This window comes from Penicillium bovifimosum, assembly GCF_028826915.1.
Source record: "Penicillium bovifimosum strain IBT 22155 chromosome Unknown utg000005l_segment0_segment0, whole genome shotgun sequence".
NCBI classification, from domain to species: domain Eukaryota; kingdom Fungi; phylum Ascomycota; class Eurotiomycetes; order Eurotiales; family Aspergillaceae; genus Penicillium; species Penicillium bovifimosum.
In genome coordinates, this window is record NW_026622714.1 from 2,342,607 (window position 1) to 2,356,104 (window position 13,498).

Here is a 13,498-nt window from a genome sequence, read left to right on the forward strand (position 1 = left end):
CACTCAGTCTTTACATCGCAACACCTTTCCAGACCCGCCGTAATCTCAAGGTACTTCCAGCACAAAATGAGTGACAATACAACAACCTCTGCGAAGAAGCAGATCATTCTCAATGCTTTCGTGATGAATACCCCCGGCCATTTGGCCCCCGGGCAATGGAGACACCCCAGAAACAAGACGGACCAGTACAAATCATTATCATTCTGGACCGATCTAGCCCAACTTCTGGACAAAGCCGGTTTCCATGCGATGTTCATTGCCGATACTCTTGGTGCATACGATGTGTACAAGGGCCCTAGCAATGTCGTTCCCGCATTGGCATCAGGCGCGCAATATCCCGTCAACGACCCGCTGTACCTTGTCCCGGCCATGTCCGCCGTCACAAAGAACCTCATCTTCGGTATCACGGCCAGTGTGACATACGAGAAACCATATTCGCTCGCACGTCGACTCACGACTGTCGACCACCTGAGCGAGGGCCGAGTAGCATGGAACATTGTCACCTCTTACTTGGACAGCGCCGCCAAGAACCACGGCTTGAACGAACAGATTGATCACGACGAGCGGTACGCCATCGCAGATGAGTACCTCGAGGTACTTTACAAGCTCTGGGAAGGAAGTTTCCGAGACGATGCCGTCCTGGCCGACCGAGAAAGTGGAGTATACATTGCCGCCGACGGTGTGCGAGAAATCAACCACAAAGGGAAATACTTCCAAGTCCCCGGTCCACACTTTTGTGAGCCATCGCCCCAGCGCACGCCGTTCCTCTTCCAAGCTGGCGTGTCGGAAGCCGGTGGACAGTTTGGCGGGAAACATGGTGAAGCAATCTTCATTGGGGGTGTAACTCCCGAAAACACTCGCCCGGTGGTGGACAATATCCGAAGGGTTGCGGCAGAGAACGGACGTGACCCCAATCACATCAAAATCATAATTGGTATCAACGTGATTGTCGCAGCGACAGATGAAGAGGCATGGGCAAAGCGGGAGGATTATCTCCAATATGCCGATGACGAAGGTTGTCTAGCTTTGTTCGGCGGATGGACTGGAATCGACCTGTCGGGATATTCCGACGACGAGGACTTGCGTTTCAGTGACTCTCCCCGAGTTCAGTCCATCGTTCGGCGGTTTTCTTCCACCGTGCCTGGTACGGATAATCTGCCGTGGACTAAGCGACGAATTGTGGAGTACATCAGTGTGGGTGGACTGCAGGCCAAGGTTGTTGGCAGCCCTACGACAGTTGCAGATGAGTTGGAAAAATGGGTGGAAATTTCCGGCGTGGATGGTTTCAACCTTGCTCATATTGTGAATCCGGGAACATTCGAGGATATCATTGAGTTCTTGTTGCCTGAGTTGCGCCGAAGAGGTATCTTCCGAGGAGAGACCGAGAAACAGGGTGCGACAGCCCGCGAAGTGTTCATTGGATCAAAGCGTTTGCCAGAAGATCACCCTGGAAGCCAGTACAAGTGGCGCGCAGGGGAGAGGATCCCAAAATATCAACAGACCAGCGACGAATAGGTACGATGTATATAGTTCTCTATGATACGGTTGGAACACGCGAGGGTCCTCCACTACGAGTTCTTGCAGCATGGGAGTGGACCAGATGTGTAGACTAGACTTGTGACATTCAAACTAGATTGATAGCGTCCAAATACAAAGGTATTGTTCCATTGTAGCAAACTGGGCATAGTGAGCGGATTTGTAGTATAGGTAGAGACCCCTTCACGCAATCACTCAGCCCAAGAACATCCAAGGTTTCTTTTACGGACTAAATTCAACGCTCGGAGTCCGAGTATAAACCTCAGTGCCAGTTTATTTCCCATCGGGACATTGCAAGAAACCGCCCCTCACCGCACCCTCATGGGTCATCAAGCCACAGTAGTAGACCAACGGGTGACCATCAACACCTTGCGCCTGGCCATCGTAGTAAAACACGACGCGCTCCTTCCCGTAATTCTTATTGCTCTTGCCACCGTTGTAAGGCCCGTTCTTGACGAGCGGATACTCCTTTCGGTTGTCGTCGTGCTCCGGGCAGTGAGCAGGGAAGTGCAGCTTCACACCCTTGCTGTCATCATTATCGAACGGGTGCGGGTAGTTCTTCTTGCCTCGCGTCTCAGGAGGGTCTAGCATGCCCAGGTTCACGGCGTGCTGCGCGGCAAGGTAGATATCGTGTCCGTCATAAGTGTTCTTGCCGCACTTGATGGACGCAGAGGGGTTGGGGCCATCCCACTACAAGAAATATCAGTCAGAATGGGAAGGTTCCAATTCGATTGAGGGACGGCGTACGTCAATGGGTGCATTGGAAGGTTCCGCACGCTCTTGAAGATTAGCAAAGTCATCGGCTGGAAGGGCCGAGGTGAGGCTCAAGAAGAGGATGGAGGCTGTTGCCAATGTGAACTTCATTGTTGCGGTTGGACGATTAGAGTATAAAAGATTGCTGGAGGATTGTAGTTGAACTGTTGATGCTAAGATGAGGTCTGAGTGCTTGCTGTTAGATTTTAGAGCCGGCAAAGACTCTTTTATGCCATTGATGGAGTCACCTAGGCTTCACCAAGGCTGACTGAGAGCCTTGCACTAGCAGGGACGGACATACAGAATCTACTTGTTGAAGCGTCGATTGGCACACGGAGGAAGCTGAGATTGCACGACAATTGGGGGCAATGCTACATCATGATGCAATGATCTACTTGGTTGGAGGCCTTTGAGTAGGCCTGTTAGTAGTGGAATCCTTTAAACCAGGAAAGCTCGCTTTGCATACATGCGACTAGGGCACGTGCTCCAAAGCAAGCTTGAAGCGGAAGACAATGACATTGCCTACTCTCACTGTGAGAAGAAAGTCTCCATTTCCCTCGCAACTGCGTATAGAATAGAGCAATTGGAGTGTCGAAATTCCAATGTTGGTGGAGCTGGGTATGGGATGAAAGCTACTCTAAAGCCCTGTAAATCGTATTGCATATAGCATTTGGCAACTCTCGTCTTTCGGACCCTGCACATTGACATCGTTCATTGTATACAAGGCTGAGAGGATTCTATAGGGGGCCGTCAGCCTTGAGACCAAAAATGGCCCCATCCTTTATGCGGCTGAATTGTCAACCCCGGTTGATCGGCAGATCAGTCATGATGGGCGGCCTTATGATGTCACTGTACAGGGGTATTGTTGCTACAGGACATTAAGCTGCGCCTCAATCGATATCAGGGTACTAGTTGTGTCACTTGTGTGAGTCTTTGGACTTTTGCTGCCCAGTTGCCACTATTGAAAGTTCCCGATATTGCGACCACTCCGCACTTTCTTTTCTCGAACATAACTCAACTATCACATTCTTCGTCCCCGCAGCGTAGCGACTGCTCATCTCTCAAACACTCAAAGTCCCAAAATTTATTCCTTCAAGAGCCCTCTTTGTCATCATGAACACCAACATTCAAGAAATGACATGCAAATCGATCGAGCTCGACGGCTTTGGCTCCGCCGCCGATGACGCTTGGTTCGACCAACATACTGCACCCATGGACGGCGAAGAAGAGACCGGGGTGCATCCGCATCAAGCTGCGGCTCTCAAAGCGTACCTCAAAGGCGACTCCAAGCCATCCGAGACAGCTGCCGCCCTGACCAAGCCACACGACTCCGAGAAAAAGACCGACCTTCGAGACCGCATAGTGGGCATACTTGAAGACGCACTTTTTGAGCTGCCTCAAAGCCACACACCCGCTCTTGTCGACCTGCTCAAAGAACTTAGCCAACTGCCAGACGAAGAGGACGGTGAACCTGTCTGGAAAGGTCTCAAAAGTTTCGGCCATTCATGGGCAGATGGATGGAAGCAAAGCCACTGGCGCAAAGCGTTAGCAACGCGGGATCCAGCCACAAGAGCGAAGAGGCGTGAGGCTCACGTGCACCAGGCCTTTGTGGAGGCGTCTTGTGCAATGGCTGCTCCGGGACCGAATGCAGAAGATGGTCTTTTGCCACTAAGCTGGGGCTATGAGTGCATCTCCGAAGCGCTCGAATGCCAAGATGCATTGTGGGACTTCGAGGTACCTGCTGCCGCAGTGTGGATCAAGGTAGCTGGAGAAAGACTCAGAGAGGGCGCGAAGAAAGGTGAGAAGTCCTGGGCGTTGGAGAGAGAGGGAGGCTTTGGGCGGCGGGGCCGATGAGCATGGATCGGTGGAACTTCTGGTTGCAAAGACTCGAGGAGATTGAGAAGATTGGCAAGGTCATCTCGTCAACGGCGAGTGAAGGTCTACGGGATGCTCGAGCCCAGTCTAAGGAGTAGTTGATTACTATGCCTAAACACTTAGCGTTAGAGTAGCAGTCTGGATTTCAACTTTGCTTCCAGACAGCCTTGATGGCAAATTGAACAGGTGTTAGACTTATGCCCTGAAAGTCGTTGATAAAGTCAGATTCTAGCTAACAGGCTAGAAGACCGATTATAAGATTACACATTGCCCATCCCATGACTCTCAAGTATTAGTTGACACGGTGAGCCGGGCACTTGATGTCGAATTGAGGCAAGCAACAATTTAGTATATCGAGCTTTGAGCTATTCTCGCTGGAAGGATTTATTCGCGAATGAAGAAATAAATTTGTCTGAAGGTCTAAACTAGCTAGTAGTTAGCTACCGAACGTACATATAGTTTTGGGCCAAGTACATCCACCTATGTGACCGCGGGCCTGAGCTAAGGCAAAGACCTAATATAATACATTGTCTCATGGGACCTTAAGGAGCGCACAGCTAGGACTTCGTTTCTCACCAACGTCCTCGTCCTCGTCCTCGTTCCGCTGATCCCTCGAGGCGTTTCACATATTCATTCCCATCTTCATCCTGAATCGTCCCATAGCCGCCATCGTAAACTGGAATCCATCCATCGGGGTAATCCGGGCACAGCATACACATGGTGTTCCGATTAAAATCCAAATAGAGACTCCATAAGGCAATGAGTTGCACCCTCATAAATCCGCGGTAAGAAGCGGAGTCGTACTTCTCTTCGGGGTTATACCACCCATCAATTACTCCAAGAAACCCATGTTTTTCATCCTCGACAATTGATTTTAGTGATTTCTCATAAATCACAAGGCAAGAGGCAAGACGAGGAATATCGGGCCATCCCGTTTGGTTGAGCTTACGCAGATATTCGACGAAATGACTGCGGATTTGTGGAATGCTGGCAGTATTCCAACGATGAGGGTCAGAAATAATCACGTCTTTGTGTGATTTAACCATCAATTGTTCAACGCGGGATTCATTGCCCCTGGCTTCAGACATGACCCCCACTTTCAGCCTTTCAGCGATTCTTTCTAGCACAATTGGCCACAGCTCTTCAGATTCAGGCGTATAGACTGTTCGATAGATAATGAAGCCCCAAGGAAGATTGCATGGGAAGAATTGGGTTAAGACCTGATGGGAAGGACGACGAGCCGCATTCTTGAACCATGGCTCTTGCTCATATTTCGAAAAGGCCTCTTCAGTGAGTTCAGGGTGATGCCAGCGTTGTGACCAAGCTGGGTGATGATAGAACTTCTCATGATCTAATTCCTCAACCTGATCGTTGGGGTCGGGGTTGTTGCCCGAGGCAGCGTCTGATGTGGATGAAGTCGTTTGTGGAAAGTGATACACCACGAAATATCCAAAAAGAAGGAGTAGAGAAAGGTAGTAAATTAAGGAAATGGTGAGTGACATTTTGCCTCCACGCAAAGCTAGGTGAAAGAGATCAAGTGGGAAGGGCGAACGGGCCCCCACCCCCGCACTACCGCTTTCCCCCATGGAAGTACTGTAAACAGTTCGACTTTCCGCCTGCTTTTTACGGGATAGGCGAAGCTGAGCGTCGCAGTTAAATCCCAAGACCATCGGGCACCGGTAGACCTCGTTATGCTCTTCCTTCTTATGCCACTGGATATGTACCTATACGTCTCGATCTAACACTTCCCGATTTGGATGGCAAGAAAAATATGTTTGTTCATGAAGCATCCTCGAGGAACGTTATGTCCGTTAACGAGAGACCATATCAAGTTTAATCTACTGCTGAAGTCCCTCGGTCTCGGCAATTCTGAAGACATACTTCACCGCAGAGGCCTTGCCAGCCTCGAGATCCTTGAGAGCACCCTCAACAGCACCAAGTCCACCCTTTCTGACTTCGTATGGGTGGCCCGAGAACCAGCCCTGTGCCAAACCTCTACCAATGAACTGGAAGAAAGCAGCACCAAACTCCTTATCGCCAAGAGTCTGGCCCTCGGCGGGTGGTGCATGGACACTTCCAACCATAGTTCTGCGGATCTCGATATCCTCGTATGACCCATAGTCTGTCCAGGGCAAGACGACAGTAATCGCACCGGGTGTGTCAAGAACGGCACTGAGGTTGAGGTAACTTCCTTTCTCGGAAACGGCATCGTAGGCGTCGTGCACGGGAATTCCGTTAGCAGCTTTTCTGATGCCCGCGCGAACAGCCTCATCGCCTTCACGGTAATCGATAATCGTGTCGCCCTTCTCTCTGCTGATCAGAGTCTCGACGAAGGGGGCGCCCTTTCCGGCGACAGCAATGATGGGGTGGATGTTCGACAATTGGGCGAACTTTATGGCGAAAGCGCCGACTGCCGAGGCGCCGCCGTAGACCACCAGCGGGGTCGGCTTATCAGCCGGAAGCCAGGGAAGAGGCAGTTTCAGCCGTTGGAACAAGCCCAACGCGGCAGTCATTGCAGCGAGAGGGATGGTTGCGGCCTCTGTTGAATAGGGTTAGTTTCATATACTAGTAATACTACTAAAGCGATTGCCATAGGGGACGACATACCTTCGAAGCTGGTCTTCTCGGTCAGATGGAAAGTAGTGTGTTCCCAAGCAATGGCGTATTCGCCATAGCTTCCGTTCGGGCTGAGCATCTCGTGAAAGGCGGCTACCTTGTCTCCTTTGCGGAAATTCACAACACCTTCGCCGATTGCTTCCACATACCCGGCGATATCGTCACCCTGGTTCAAGATGCGGTCTGGCTCCCACTTCGGGAGCTTCCAGTCCTTTGGGTTTGTGCCGGACACTATTACTCTGATGAGGACCTGGCCGGGTTGAGGAGTGGGAATTTCCACATCACGGATGATGGCCGTAAGGGTCTGGTCGATGATAGCTTCTTTCATTTTGATTCTTTGAATGAATGGTGTGAATGTGCCGAGGGAAGGATTGAACTGGACGGAAGTATTTATGCATACTGCGTAGTACTGGTTAAACTGGATCAACCCACCAAGTGCCGGGTGGATCTACATTCTACGTTGATTTCTAATATCGGGACTCGGGAAGTGGGCACAGCCCGAGATCGAATTGAAGTTATCTACGGAGTAGACCCTTTTGACATGGAAATGATGTCACACGCACGAGGTGATATCGCACGAATGAGACGCAATGAAAAATGCACAACGTGCATAAATCGAGACGTATAGACTGGAGACGTATAGATCGAGAAGTTTAGATCGAGACGTACCTATAGATCGGGATCGAACGACGAAATGACATCACCGCCAATGAATCTGAAGATTCCCCAATTCGCGACGCGCAAACGGAGACCGCACTTTCAATCATCTCACACCCAATCCCTAATGCGCAGGAGTTTGCATCTTACAATGGCAAAACGCACCCTCGACGCATTCTTCAAACCATCCGCACCACCACCAAAACGTCCCAAAACCTCCTCCGAACCCACCACCTCCAACTCCACAACCTCCCCAGAACCCCCAAACATCCCAACCGAAGACCCAAAGCCCCCAAGCCAACACCCAAGCTACCCATTCCCAATCCCCCAACTCCCCAGCCACATCTCCATCGCCCTCGAACACGCAACACCCGCAACCCAACCCAAGAAAACAACCAACCAACCACACCTAGACCTCCTCACCTTCCAACCCTACATCGCCCGACAAACCTCAACAGCCCTCTTCACCTTCCTCCTCCAATCCCTCCCCTTCTACCGCGTAACCTACAAGATCCGACGCGGACCCACAGAAACCCAAATCAACACGCCACGCTTTACAACCGTCTTCGGCGTCGACTCAACATCCACATTCGCGCAAACAGACACTTCCTCTCCCCTGGGGCTTCTAGAAACGCATACCAACAATCCAGTCCCGAAAACAAAATACCAATGCGTTCCACGCCCAATACCCGCCTGTCTGGATCTGCTGCGTCGAACAGTCGAAAAGGCAAATACAGATAGCAAAGGGCGAACCCCGGGGTACAATTTCTGTCTTGTGAATTACTACGCCAGCGGCGAGGACAGTATCGCCTTCCACTCTGATGACGAGCGGTTTCTAGGTGCGCAGCCGAATATTGCCTCGTTGTCGCTGGGTGGGGAGCGGGATTTTCTGATGAAGCATAAGCCTTTTGTGGACACTGGTGTTTCTAATGGGGCTGGTGCTGCAGGGACCCGGGTGAGTGGTACGCGTGTTACCGGGGTCAGTGGTACGGTTTCAGGTGGGGGATTGGATGGGTCTGCTACGACGCCGGTGCAGCAGATTAAGATGAAGCTGGGGTCGGGGGATATGGTTGTTATGCGGGGAGAGACACAGGCGAATTGGTTGCATAGTATTCCTAAGCGGAAGGGGAGGGCTGGGGAGATGACGAGGGGGAGGATTAATATTACGTTTAGGAGGGCTGTTGTGCCTGGTGGGACGGATAATTATTATCGGTATAATGTTGGGAGTGGAGGGATGTATCGGTGGGATGAGGTTGCGAGGAAGATGGTCTTGCAGGATGATGGGAAGACGTGCTGAAGGTACATGTAGAAGCTACGCGAGGTTCAGTTTGGTATGGGAACAATGGTAACGCCGGTATATGATTGGAAGGAGATAAAAGGTGAATCAGATAAAATGTACATGGGTGCCGCAGCACGAAAGTAAGTGGTCTCATGCTCGTGGGTTGGATGTGCAACGCGAGTCGAGGAGACGAATGATATCGCTGAGGTCGGTGAAAGCCAGGCGGCCAAAGTTCGGTCGTTCAATGTACAGGTCACCCCGACGGAAAAATAGACATTCGAAGCAAGTCATCATGTGGCGTGGGCACTGTGTCCGTTCAGTAGCCATGACAGTACCCCCATAGGGGGAATTCCAGCCTGTGCTGGGTAATAAAGAGTATCGTATGTGAGATACAGAGTGGGATAAGTACTCGTTAAGTGGAAGCAAAATGTAAGCAATGATCACTGGAAGATAACTTCCTCGCCGTACACGTCTCCGTAGCATTGGTACATATCCGGGCAGCTGTGAATAGTAGGTTAGCGGATATCCAAAATGGAAAGACTCGAGAAATCAACATACAAGACAGGATCCTTGCCAAAGATAATGTGCCAGGTGTATTCCATAATATTTGAGGTGGCCTCATCTGCCAGGTCATTGTTCATCACCCAGTCGTACATGCGCTGGTAATCACTGAGAGGTCGCTTGAGGACCTGCTCTCGGGAAACGGCGAACTGGGAGCAACACGGCGCGGCAACCTCACGCGGGACGGGATCATTCGGGAACAGCGCTTTCCAAGCAGTCGCGTAATGTGCCTCGCCGGGGCTTTCGGGGATGGGAGGTTGACGGAACGGTTGAATAGCAACGGGGCATCCCGGGCTCAATTGGCAGCGCAAGCTGACGAAACCTGCCTCTTTCACGAAATCTTTGCGCAATGCGCGCACTGAGTCCACGTTGCTGAATTCCATCGTGTCGATGTGCCAACCGGCGATCATGCCGTCGCGGTGACTGTGTAGGAAAACGACCACGTCGGGGAGTTCATTGTAGTGGTCGACGATGTATTGGAGGTAGGGGAGAGATTCGCGACCCTTGTTCTTTGGGGTGTGCATCGGGGCATTAACATCGTCCACGGTGTAAATTATGCTGCGCCATCTGGAGATAACCGGTTAGCCTTGGTTCTCGTCTGGTCAGGAGCTCAACCGAGTCTACTCACTCTGACAGCTCTGCTGAGACCCAGGCGGTGTTTTCTTCCTTCCGCTTGGCCATTACAATGGCACCTGAATTGGGGACCACAATGTCGGTGTTATGGTAGACCAGGGCCGGCTTATTGTCCGATGCTACGCGCCATTTGCGCCGACCGCCGGTATCTTGGTTGTGTTTGGGATGTAAATTTGCGCGGAATGAACCTGTGTCGAAGTGCCATAGATCTTTAAGTGAATCGCCCTCGGTCTTGAAATTGCGCTTGAGCAGGATAAAGCCCAGGACAATGAGTGCGGCAGCCACACCGATACGTAGTGACAACCTCATCGCATCACGAGTTTATCGAATTCGAGGGAGAGAGGGGTATAGGGGGGAGGAAAAGAGGAGAAGAGAAAGTGAGGTGAGAAAAAGCCAGAGTCTCAGATGAACTGGGGCACGCAATCTTAGAAAAGTAATAAGCACCGCCCCATGTGGAGGCCGGAATTGGAAGGATATCGTCGCGCGATAAGGCTTCACGCAAGATGACGAAGGTGCCGAGTCAAGGGATATGAGTTCGGGGAGTACACGGGAGTTTACTTCGAGAAGAAATGGAAGGGATCAATTGAGAGACGGAAGGGTCCTGGGCAGAAAATGAGTCCCCAAAATGAAATTAAATTGAATTTTTAAAAAAAATGCGAGAAAAAAAGAAAAAGGCAAAGAGAGACATAAGAATTGCGCTTTCCTCAATTGGGTATGGTGGGCCTGTCTCCGGTGATCGATTGAGCCCCGCCGATTGGCCAAATTTAATGTTCTCGGCCTATCTGCAGGAAGCTTGAGATGTCGAGTGCTCTTACCCTGGGGATTTTCAGGGGTTGACAAGGTACTTACCTTCGGTGTTTACATGTATGCATGAAGTATATCACTCTTGTGGTTTATCTTGTACATGTAGACTCTATTTGATCTCCCCACCAGCTGAGTGAGATGGCAGTGGGCACAGAGTCACAGACATAAATCGTAGCTCAGAAGTATGTCTCCACTCTGAGCCAGTAAAAGTGATCTGACCATAGAACTATCCGATCTTCGTTTTCTCTTCTTTTCCTGTGACAAATGATTGAGCTGAACGTTGCCTTAACTAACTAACTAGATGGGCGTTTGGCAAAGTTTACTACATTTAGCCAATAATTTCCCGCTTTACACCTGGCACCTGCATTCCTTTGAACTTTTAAGGTTTTTAACCTCACGGCTATGACCATTCGACCGAATCCCAACAACTGGTTTTACACCCAGCATAAGACTGGCTGTCATAGACTCAAGGTCCACAGGCCATACATACCACATGGCTTTAGTCAGGGGATCAATTTTTCTACAACCGATAAAGATGGGCAATTACTATTGAACTCCTACATGGATATACGTACTTGTACGTTGCGATATTTCCCCGACGTCACATACCAGCAAGGGAGCTGCCACACTCTAATGTTTCGCATTTGCAGATCTCACGCAGGGGACACGCAGATGATTACCCGTTAGATCTCTCAAAACACTAATGTCACCACACATGGTTACAGAACCCTACAGATCAAACAAAAACCGATAGATAAAAAGAAAAGAAAAATCTGATACAGTAATATGTCCTACATATAGAGTACAAACGCCGGTCAACGCCGATCCAACCCGGGTATGAGTGAGTGAGACTGTATGGCCAAATGCTGAGATGCAAGACAATCAGCCCCAAAATAGAAGAAAACCAAGACAAATCAGCCGTTTCGGGCCGGCGGAATATTTACATCAAAATACTCCGAATCATGTGCCACCCGTCCAATAATACACTTCGTGCTCGGCAAAACAGCCAACGTCCCCCCCTCAACTTCCCAATGCTGCTCCGCTAAATGCGCCATGAACGTATCCAAATTCCCAAAGACCTGCGTGGAACCCTGTGCCATCGCACAGCAAAAGACGCAGCAGAATGCCCCGCGCGGAGTATTCGGAGAGAAATGTGCCGCCGAGTCTCGCTTGCACGGCACGTGGGATTTCGCCAAGAATTCATATCGGTACCGGACGCCGGTGCGTTTGTGCGTGCGGATGCTATCTTCGAACTGTGGGTTGTGGCTGGAGCTTTTGCCTGGGGCTAGTGGTGCTTCGAAGGCGCACTTGGCGCACCGCAGCCACGACCGTTGCGTGTAATACCCTGTTCCGGGCTCCCGGTAGATTTTGAATCCGCCGAAGCCGGCGTGGACTTTCCAGGCGCCTTTGCAGAAGCCGAGATAGTTGTTTGTTTTGCTCGGTGGCCAGAGGGGACGGATGGCTTTGTGGGGTGGATCGGTGCTGCTTGTGGTTGATGGGTTCGAGCGAGTGGAGTCTGTTGAGGCGATCGAGGGGGCGGAGAGAGGAGCTGCTGCGAAGTTGGTTGGATGGAGAGATGGGGGAGAGATGATGGTTCGTGTCTACTCTACTATAAGCATCTGTTGAGGCAATGGTAGGTGCGGAAATGGGGTTATTGTGGAGCTGGGAGAGGTGATGGTTCGTTTCTTTATTGTAAGCAGAATCATTCTCGTCGTCCGAGTCAGGTGCCCATGGGTTTCCCGACAACTCGTCGTGGGGGAACAGGCTCAGTCGTGGCACTGGTTCACGTTTCGGTGTGGCGGGCCTGACATCGAGCTCGGGAATTGGCTCTGGCGACGACGGCCACAGTGTCTGGACCCGGTTTTGTTGGAAGAATCCGGACTCGCGATCGGGCGCGGACGAAGGGGATGCAAAAGACGGTGTACTCTCGCGACTCGGTCGATGATGCAGCCTATCGCTCATATTATTCATGACAGAGCCAAAGCCAGATGACCATCGCCGACGTGTTGGACTCCAGTGTTCGGGCTCTCTTGGCCTCTCAAATGCCTCCGTCGGTGACACACAGATCTCCTCTCGTATAAGGCCGCGCGTGGCAAAAGGGTACCCGCTGGACGATGGTCCGGCAGGTGGCAAGTATGCGTCTGGAGAATGGGGGAAATACCCATGGCCAAACAGCTCTTCATGGCGATACGTGGGGTCAATGGACATTGAAAAGAAAGTCGGAACAGGCGACGGCCTCGCAAGCCGCTGATACAGATCCCCCAGGACAACGAGGGTCCGAACACGGCCCTGCTCCGACTCGATCTGCAATGCCATCAGGTCCAGGGTTGTGCCTCGTTCCTGTGCCTCCCGCAGGTGTTTGAGCATAGCGCCCTGCAGTTTGATAATGATATCTTTCATCTGCTCGCGAGCGATCGAGTCACCGTCATCATACTCTTTATATCGCGGGCCAAGCTCTTGGCGATATTGGTGGAACCGAGACTCGATCTCATGGGGGCTGCGACGTAGGGACCATTCTAGCTCCCGATCAGACTGATCGGACTGTCGTCGTTTTTCGCGGTACTTCTTCCTGATAGCTTGGAACATGCGGGTTCCATCGCTATAGGCGGAGACGACTGTTTGTGGAATATTGTGATTAATTCTACATATCGATACTAGAGGGAGGATGGGATCCTACCAGCTGCCACGCAGGCTACTACCGCGATCACCTCCGCCCCTGACATGGCGAGTGAGATGCCACTTGGAATATACTGGACTGAAGGGGTGGAACACGAGTAAGTCTGT

At 51.2% G+C, this 13,498-nt stretch overlaps 8 protein-coding genes across 8 annotated transcripts; 3 read left to right on the top strand and 5 right to left on the bottom strand.

Annotated features, from left to right (window-relative positions):
* Positions 1 to 66: 66 nt before the first annotated feature.
* On the top strand, positions 67 to 1,515 carry N7515_006061 (LLM class flavin-dependent oxidoreductase; the record flags this gene model as incomplete). The annotated part of the gene is made up of 1 exon (XM_056666805.1): positions 67 to 1,515. The coding sequence occupies one exon, from the start codon at positions 67 to 69 to the stop codon at positions 1,513 to 1,515; it is 1,449 nt and encodes a 482-aa protein (XP_056520401.1).
* A 294-nt stretch (positions 1,516 to 1,809) lies between these two features.
* N7515_006062 (uncharacterized protein) lies at positions 1,810 to 2,400 on the bottom strand (the record flags this gene model as incomplete). The annotated part of the gene is made up of 2 exons (XM_056666806.1): positions 1,810 to 2,226; positions 2,284 to 2,400. 2 exons carry the CDS (start codon positions 2,398 to 2,400, stop codon positions 1,810 to 1,812), a joined length of 534 nt encoding a protein of 177 aa, XP_056520402.1.
* Positions 2,401 to 3,402: 1,002 nt separating this feature from the next.
* N7515_006063 (uncharacterized protein) lies at positions 3,403 to 4,143 on the top strand (the record flags this gene model as incomplete). Its single annotated transcript, XM_056666807.1, has 1 exon — positions 3,403 to 4,143. The coding sequence occupies one exon, from the start codon at positions 3,403 to 3,405 to the stop codon at positions 4,141 to 4,143; it is 741 nt and encodes a 246-aa protein (XP_056520403.1).
* Positions 4,144 to 4,736: 593 nt separating this feature from the next.
* On the bottom strand, positions 4,737 to 5,666 carry N7515_006064 (uncharacterized protein; the record flags this gene model as incomplete). The annotated part of the gene is made up of 1 exon (XM_056666808.1): positions 4,737 to 5,666. The coding sequence occupies one exon, from the start codon at positions 5,664 to 5,666 to the stop codon at positions 4,737 to 4,739; it is 930 nt and encodes a 309-aa protein (XP_056520404.1).
* A 336-nt stretch (positions 5,667 to 6,002) lies between these two features.
* On the bottom strand, positions 6,003 to 7,108 carry N7515_006065 (zinc-binding alcohol dehydrogenase family protein; the record flags this gene model as incomplete). The annotated part of the gene is made up of 2 exons (XM_056666809.1): positions 6,003 to 6,703; positions 6,772 to 7,108. The coding sequence occupies 2 exons, from the start codon at positions 7,106 to 7,108 to the stop codon at positions 6,003 to 6,005; spliced, it is 1,038 nt and encodes a 345-aa protein (XP_056520405.1).
* Positions 7,109 to 7,588: 480 nt separating this feature from the next.
* N7515_006066 (Oxoglutarate/iron-dependent dioxygenase) lies at positions 7,589 to 8,734 on the top strand (the record flags this gene model as incomplete). Its single annotated transcript, XM_056666810.1, has 1 exon — positions 7,589 to 8,734. The coding sequence occupies one exon, from the start codon at positions 7,589 to 7,591 to the stop codon at positions 8,732 to 8,734; it is 1,146 nt and encodes a 381-aa protein (XP_056520406.1).
* A 422-nt stretch (positions 8,735 to 9,156) lies between these two features.
* On the bottom strand, positions 9,157 to 10,219 carry N7515_006067 (DUF3431 domain-containing protein; the record flags this gene model as incomplete). The annotated part of the gene is made up of 3 exons (XM_056666811.1): positions 9,157 to 9,217; positions 9,275 to 9,844; positions 9,906 to 10,219. 3 exons carry the CDS (start codon positions 10,217 to 10,219, stop codon positions 9,157 to 9,159), a joined length of 945 nt encoding a protein of 314 aa, XP_056520407.1.
* Positions 10,220 to 11,628: 1,409 nt separating this feature from the next.
* On the bottom strand, positions 11,629 to 13,437 carry N7515_006068 (uncharacterized protein; the record flags this gene model as incomplete). The annotated part of the gene is made up of 3 exons (XM_056666812.1): positions 11,629 to 12,266; positions 12,325 to 13,329; positions 13,392 to 13,437. The coding sequence occupies 3 exons, from the start codon at positions 13,435 to 13,437 to the stop codon at positions 11,629 to 11,631; spliced, it is 1,689 nt and encodes a 562-aa protein (XP_056520408.1).
* Positions 13,438 to 13,498: the final 61 nt, after the last annotated feature.